The following is a 7,238-nucleotide window of genomic DNA, read 5'->3' as shown; positions in this document are numbered from 1 at the left end:
ACCCAGGTAGCGGGTTTGTCAGCAACTGATGTTGAGGACATTGAGAAGGTGCTAGAAATGATGCCGTCTCTTACAGTCGACATCACATGTGAAACAGAAGGGGAAGAGGGGATCCAAGAGGGAGACATCGTGACCCTTCAAGCTTGGGTCACCCTGAAACGACCCAATGGGCTCATAGGCGCTCTTCCTCATGCACCCTACTTCCCCTTTCACAAGGAGGAAAACTACTGGGTTCTTCTTGCGGATTCGGTGTCGAATAATGTGTGGTTCTCTCAGAAGGTTAGCTTCATGGATGAAGGTGGAGCCATAACGGCTGCTTCGAAAGCCATCAGTGAGTCAATGGAAGGATCGGGAGCAGGGGTGAAGGAAACAAATGATGCAGTAAGAGAAGCCATAGAGAAGGTTAAAGGCGGGTCAAGACTGGTAATGGGTAAACTCCAAGCACCCGCAGAGGGAACATACAACTTGACTTGCTTCTGCCTGTGTGACACATGGATTGGGTGTGACAAAAAGACATCGCTAAAGGTCAAAGTCCTGAAAAGAACGAGGGCAGGGACCCGTGGTTTGGTTTCAGATGAGGGTGCGATTGCAGAAGAAGGTATGGAGGAGGAAGATGAGATTGAAGAGGAGGACTATGATGATGATTACGAAAGTGAGTACAGTGAAGATGAGGATGACAAGAAAGATATGGAAGAGAAGAGAGGGTCGAAGAAGGCCAATGGGAGTGTGAAGAAGAAGGAGTCGAGTTCTGAAGAGTCGGGATCGGAAGAAGAGTGAAGCAGAATGAAGATTTACATTGATCAAAAATACAATACTACTATGTCCTGAAATCTTGATGGAACTCGGCAAAGCAGCTACGCAGTGATAGTTAAAAAAAAGAAAAAGGAAAAAAAAGAGAGTCTTTGCCGAGTTACCTAGTCTTTTCACAGTTTTGACATTACTCTTCTCTTTTCTTTGTCTTTCTGTATCCCTTTTATTCAAAGAGATAGATACAATTAGAAATCAACGCGACTATGGAGTAAAACGTAACTTGGTTAACTCTGAGATGGTTTCGATATACAAACATTACAAAACAAACTAATTTGCTTCCTGGATATGTGTAAAAAGCTCATAAACGTAATCTCGAAGGCAGTGCAAGTGATTCAGGTTATGGGCCTTGATAAGAAATTAATGGGCTTTGACGGATGTTTCGAAAAGGGAAAAGCCCTAAAAGGCGGGAAAATCGGAAGAGGCGCGTCTTCGGGTATTCTTCTTCTTCTTCTTCTTCGCTGCGGCTTCTCTCTGTGCCAAGGTCCGTTGCCGTTGTGTTGTTGTGTCCGACCAAAATGCCAATTTACAGCATCAGAGGAATCGATGTTGATTTCCCATTCGAAGCGTACCAGTCACAGATCATCTACATGGACAGAGTCATCGAGTCTCTTCAAAACGTACGTGTGTCTTTCCCTCTTTCTTTACACCGCAACTCTCTTCAACTCTTTAGAATTAGATGATGATCTTCTCTCTCTCTCTCTCTCTCTCTCTCTCTCGCATATTATCTCTCGCTCCCTTTTTGTTGCTTCTTTTGTTTATCGCTTTCTCCACTCTTTAGGGTTCCGATTGAATTGTATTGATTCGACCATTTGGGTCCGACCTCTGTCGCCTTCTTCATCGATCTGATTCTAAATTAAAGCTGAACCCATCATTACTATTTGGAAATAACAATGAAACCGTTGTTCACTAATCTGGTTTTTACTTTAGAAATGTCATGCGCTCTTGGAGAGTCCTACTGGAACTGGGAAAACTCTTTGTCTTCTCTGTGCCACCTTAGCCTGGAGAAGGAGTCTGGGCTGTTTCTCTACCCGTAAGGATCGAAAGAACACTGAGATTCCTTGGAAAGATTCAGACGACCTAATGTCACAATCTGGAGGAGGAGGAGGAGGAGGAGGAGGTTTTCCTACCATTGTTTATGCGTCCCGGACTCATAGTCAGCTCCGCCAAGTGATCAAAGAATTAAAAAGAAGTAGCTACAGGTCAGACCTCATTCTGTTTGCAGCTTCCTTATCAGCATTTTGCTTTGCTAATCATCTGTTCTAATCTCTCTGTTTCTCAATCATTTTGAAGGCCTAAGATGGTGGTGCTAGGATCACGGGAGCAACTATGCGTTAATGAGGAAGTGAACTCCCTCCGTGGAAAGGCACTCACAAATGCTTGCCAGTACCTTTGCAAAAAGCGCGGAAAACGCCAATGCAACCATTTTAATCGGATCCCAGGTACACTGTCTTTTATGTAGCATGACATGTATCTGAAATCTGGTCTTTCTTGCCACTTCCGCCAATATAAAGCCTTCATGTTTACCATTACTATTCTGCCTTGTCATTAAATCTCTTGCAGATTATTTAAAGCATAACCCTCATATTGGCGATGAACCAGTTGACATAGAGGATTTGGTCAATATTGGAAAAGATTCTGGACCGTAAGTTCCTCTACTTTTGCTCCTTCAACATATTTGTTTCTTCTTTTTCAGATGGTTTCTGACGTTGCTGGCTTGTTCCATCTGTACCATATTTGTATTTTGCAGATGTCCGTATTATATCACAAGAGAGGTTCACAAGGACGTGGACATCATATTTGCACCTTACAACTACTTGATCAGCAATGGGTATAGGAAGTATTTGAAAGTCAACTGGAATGATAGTGTCCTGATTTTTGATGAAGCTCACAATCTGGTATGGGGAATTCTACATATATTTTCTTCTTGGGGTTTTGTTCTATTCATCCAAGTTATCCTATCTCAGAACGATTATACTGCTTCCGACTTCTCGAAATACTCATTTTTTTTTAAACATGCGCAGGAAAGTTTATGCGCAGACTCAGCTTCATTTGACCTTCCTTCTGTGCTTTTATCGGCTTGCATTTCTGAAGCACAAGAATGTGTAGAACTTGCAGCAGCAAGAAGGAATTCATTAAATGATGTGTCCGTGAACCCTGAGACTTTTGCCATACTTAAAGGTCAAACTTGGGGGCTTGATTGAGAATACAATGTTCAGCTATACGTGAAGGAAAACGACATGTCTGTTCTCATCTATGCGTTGTTTTCCTCTTGCAGGACTGCTTCTAAAGCTGCAGGAATTAATTTCTAAAGTGCCAATTCCAAAAAAGGATGAGGGATTTACCAAGCCTGGGCCTTACATATATGAAATGCTTAAAAGCCTTAACATTACTCACGAAACTGCTCCTAAACTCATTGGTACAGTTGAGGAGGCTGCAGTGTTCCTGGAGGAGGAGAAACAACAAACAGCAACCAATAGTGGAAGCAAACTAGAAATCATTGCTGACATGCTTAAGCTCATCTTCAGAGAAAATGGAAGTAACCACGCAGATGTTTACCGTGTAAGTTTTAATGCTCTTAAGTATACAATTTTAATATTAAATTGAAAAGAAATTTATCTCTCTCTCTCTCTTGTGCTATCTCATTTGCAGAAACTCTCTATTTACTCCTATCTTGCACTTACATTCTCAATGTTCGCCCTTTGTTAGGTTCATGTGCAGGAGCTTGAGCAAAGTCCTACTGATGTGATAAAAGGTTATTAAGAGTGGGATTGTCTACAGCCCTTAAAACAAAGCATTCTTGCGGTCCGAAAGCATTAACATAAGCACCATTTTACAACTATGATAATATATATAATCATTCTTAATCTGCATTCATTGTGGAAACTGTTTTTTTATTACAGAATAAATTATCTTGTAGGTAAGGTATCAAGAACGCTCAGCTGGTGGTGTTTCAGTCCTGGGATTACTATGCTGGACATAGCGAAAAAAGGTGTTGGGTCTATTATTTTAACATCGGGGACCTTGTCTCCCATGGATTCATTGGCTCAAGAACTAAAACTGTGAGTCACATTGCTAATGTTTTCTCTCACTATGCTTGTCTATCTGCCTTTTCCCCCAGCTTTTGATGGAGACATCTTTTTGTGGACAATGCAGAGACTTTCCTGTTCGGTTGGAGAATCCCCACGTTATATCCTCAAATCAGCTATGGGCTGGAGTTGTAAGTACTGGTCCATCAGGGTACGTTCTTAATTCTAGCTACCGCAATCGCGATGTACCAGAGTACAAACAAGAACTTGGGAATGCCATTGGTAAGTAATTTGCTATTTGGAAGTTCATTTTGGATGCCCTGAATGTATCACTCTGACTTTCTGATGTCTGAACCGACTTCTAGAATCTGGGGATCTCTCAAAATAGAAGCTGCTATCCTTATAGTGATCAATTATTTATAATGTGTTTCTGCTCTGCAGTTAACTTTTCCCGAGTCGTGCCTGAAGCACTGCTGATATTTTTCCCTTCCTATTACCTTATGGACTCTTGCATTTCATTTTGGAAAAATGGGGTATGGACTATGGCCGTTGTTAATTTTCTCTTTGAGTATGAAAAGTTTGTTACTCTTTAGCTTGAAAACCTACCGTTTCTTCATGCTCAGTGTCAAAGAAACTCAATGACAATATGGGAAAGAATCTGCAAACTCAAGAAACCTGTCATTGAGCCTAAGGATTCATCTCTCTTTCCTGCAGCAATGCAGGTCAGCAACAGAGGCCTCTGATCTATGTTCTTTTTGCTTCCAAAAGATGGAATATGATTAATTTAATCATGTCTTGTATTTTTTTTCCATGGTAGGACTTTTCAGAAAAATTGCAAGACAAATCAACTTGGGGTGTGGTATTTTTTGCCGTTTGTCGTGGTAAGGTATGTTTTCTTCAACCTGTATGAAATCTGTTTCTTTGTAATAAAAGATATCCTGTGTAGTATGAGGATGCTGGTACAATAAAGAGGAGGTTAATAAGTATCTGTAGTGTAGTGTCTTCAGTATGGCTGGTCTCTGTTGTGTTGTCAGGTCAGTGAAGGACTGGATTTTGCTGACGGTGCTGGCAGAGCTGTCGTCATTACTGGGTTGCCTTATGCCAGGGTGACAGATCCTAGGGTTTGTTTGCTCATCCTTTACTGGTTTGCTCTTTTTGAGAGTTTCTTTCTCATTTGTTTTCACTTTTGTTTAAACTGGCACTGAGAGCACTTAGCTTTGAATTTTATGCTGCTACTTGCATTCCAGTATATTTATGTTAACCCATGTGTAAAACAGGTTAAATTGAAACGAGAGTTTCTAGATGACCAATCACAACGTGCAGATGTTAAGGTGAGTTCAATATTTATTTGACTCTTAACACATCAAGGTTATAATATGTCTTGCATTTTTAGGTTTCAAGATCAACCCTTCTATCTGGAAGCATGTGGTATAGTCAAGAAGCCGCACGGGCTGTGAATCAGGCAATTGGACGTGTAATCCGGCATCGCCATGATTATGGAGCTATCATCTTTTGTGATGACAGGTTCTGTTCATACTTTCTATTCTGATCTATGTTCTTTGTACGAAGAGATAGTGCATGAAATATTTTAGTTAAAGAACTGTCAGTTTTAGCCTTGAGATGTATGCTCTTAATTTGAGATTTCTTTTGGTTGATATTATGTCTGACAATTCTCGTCATAAACTTTACTCGCTATACTTTTTAAAGTATTATCCAAATTGACAAGAACTGTGCTAGATCTTGGGTAAAAATATGTTCATACTCATTGTTGTCTGATTATTTCGTACATTGGCAATTGTTGACAGATTTGAACAGCCGTCCCAGCAATCCAAGATATCACTTTGGATACGACCTAACGTCAAGGTATAAGTTCTGCTCTGTCTTGCTCTTGCCTCTACCTTTTTATGGAGAGTAAGTTTGTTTCTGGATACACCGGTTTTGCAGTGCTACTCTAGATATGGAGAGGTCATTTCTGACCTTGCTCGATTTTTCCGGATTGAAAGATCAAATTTTCCTACAGGGCTTGGTACAGAACTAGAGAACAATATAGGTAATGCATCTTGCAGCCTAAAGATAACTTTCATTGGGTATTACCATATAAGTCTGCGAGCCCTAGTATCTCCTGTCCTGTTACTTTCCCTATGATCTCAACTATGGTTGTTTTGGGGTATGATATTATTGCTTTTATTTTATCCACAAGAACCATGTGACCCCTCAGTTAATAGGTTGGAAATAAACAAAAAAAGAGTACAGTCAGTAGTAGTAGCATATTCTTTCATAGCAAAATGCTCTTATTCTTCAAACCATATTTTAAAAATATATGTTGAATATTCATTATAAGCCAAATATTTTTCGATACAGTTTCAACATTGTTACCGATGGAAACAAGCAAGGGTAATCCTACACCAGCCTCTGGTCAGTGATTCATTTTCCTTCATTCTCATGGCTGAGGAAAGATGTTTTCCCTTTTGCTGATGGTATAACGTATATCTAACTTCAACTCTCTATGTTGCATTTTCGCTTTTGGGTATTTGATCTTTTGCAGGTAATAGTAATTTGAAAAACGTTGGGATTTCAAAAAATGAGTTGAGTAAACTGGATGCATTTCCTCCTGCAAATCGGGCATCACCCTTGGAGCGTGATGGAAATAATATAAAATGGAAAGGCCTGACCATTCTTAAACATACGGGAAAGATACCTCGCATTGTGAAGGCAGATGTTATGCAGGGTTGTTCTTCACGGAAGACTAAATTTGTGGAACTAAGTGATGATGAGGAGACTCCGGTAGAGAGGAGATGTGAAATAGTCGATCTAGAATGCGACAACTGTGAGAAGCAGACTCGTGAAACAGAAGTGCTTTCATCGAGCTCATGTTTCAACACAATGGGACTAATAAAAAAGCGAAAGGTTCCGGAGAGTCAGGGAAGTGCATCGTCATCAGTGTTGACAGCGAAAAGAAATGGAGGTGGTGATAAAAAGGAAGCAAGTGCATCTGCATTTTTGAGTCAAGTGAGATCCCACCCACTCTTTCCATGTTTCTCTTTTGTATATCAAGTCATTTGTTTACATTGGAAGTCATGTGCTGATGATCTTACTAGGTCAAGGAAAAGCTCAACACAGAAGAATATAAGAAATTTATTGGATACATGCAAGCACTGAAGAAAAAGGAGATTAAGTTAGCAAACGTGATGCAGTCCATTGTGCAACTGTTCTGTGGAAGAGAGAGGGATCATCTTCTCATGGGATTCAAGGACTTTGTGCCAGTAAAGTATCGTCCTGCATATGAGGAATGCATTAAAACGAGAAAAAGAGAAGGCTGATCATCTTTGCAAACACAAATTAACATTGTTACTCTGCTCTTACATTCTTTTTGTAAGTAACACTAACAGCCTCTCAAGTGTA

The 7,238-nt window shown here is 40.2% G+C and overlaps 2 protein-coding genes across 2 annotated transcripts in view; both read left to right on the top strand.

Moving 5' to 3' along the window:
* The window catches only part of LOC104752538 (dnaJ protein ERDJ2A), a 4,787-nt gene extending 4,010 nt beyond the window's left edge, over positions 1–777 (top strand). The window contains exon 12 of the mRNA XM_019238486.1: positions 7–777. Within this exon, the coding sequence (XP_019094031.1) occupies positions 7–777 (771 nt within the window). The remainder of the gene's footprint in view (positions 1–6) is intronic.
* Positions 1,326–7,232, top strand: LOC104752535 (regulator of telomere elongation helicase 1-like). Its single transcript, XM_010474702.2, has 21 exons — positions 1,326–1,427; positions 1,738–2,009; positions 2,101–2,249; positions 2,371–2,452; positions 2,558–2,705; positions 2,832–2,988; positions 3,086–3,369; positions 3,517–3,562; positions 3,728–3,869; positions 3,964–4,118; positions 4,278–4,369; positions 4,460–4,558; positions 4,654–4,722; positions 4,871–4,957; positions 5,114–5,167; positions 5,230–5,360; positions 5,642–5,699; positions 5,781–5,886; positions 6,198–6,251; positions 6,382–6,845; positions 6,935–7,232. Exons 1-21 carry the CDS (start codon positions 1,326–1,328, stop codon positions 7,154–7,156), a joined length of 2,973 nt encoding a protein of 990 aa, XP_010473004.1. The 3' UTR covers positions 7,157–7,232.

The sequence above is a fragment of the Camelina sativa genome, chromosome 16 (assembly GCF_000633955.1).
Source record: "Camelina sativa cultivar DH55 chromosome 16, Cs, whole genome shotgun sequence".
Classification (NCBI taxonomy): Eukaryota; Viridiplantae; Streptophyta; class Magnoliopsida; order Brassicales; family Brassicaceae; genus Camelina; species Camelina sativa.
The sequence above is the reverse complement of the archived record's forward strand: the minus strand, read 5'-3'. Positions and strand labels throughout refer to the sequence as shown.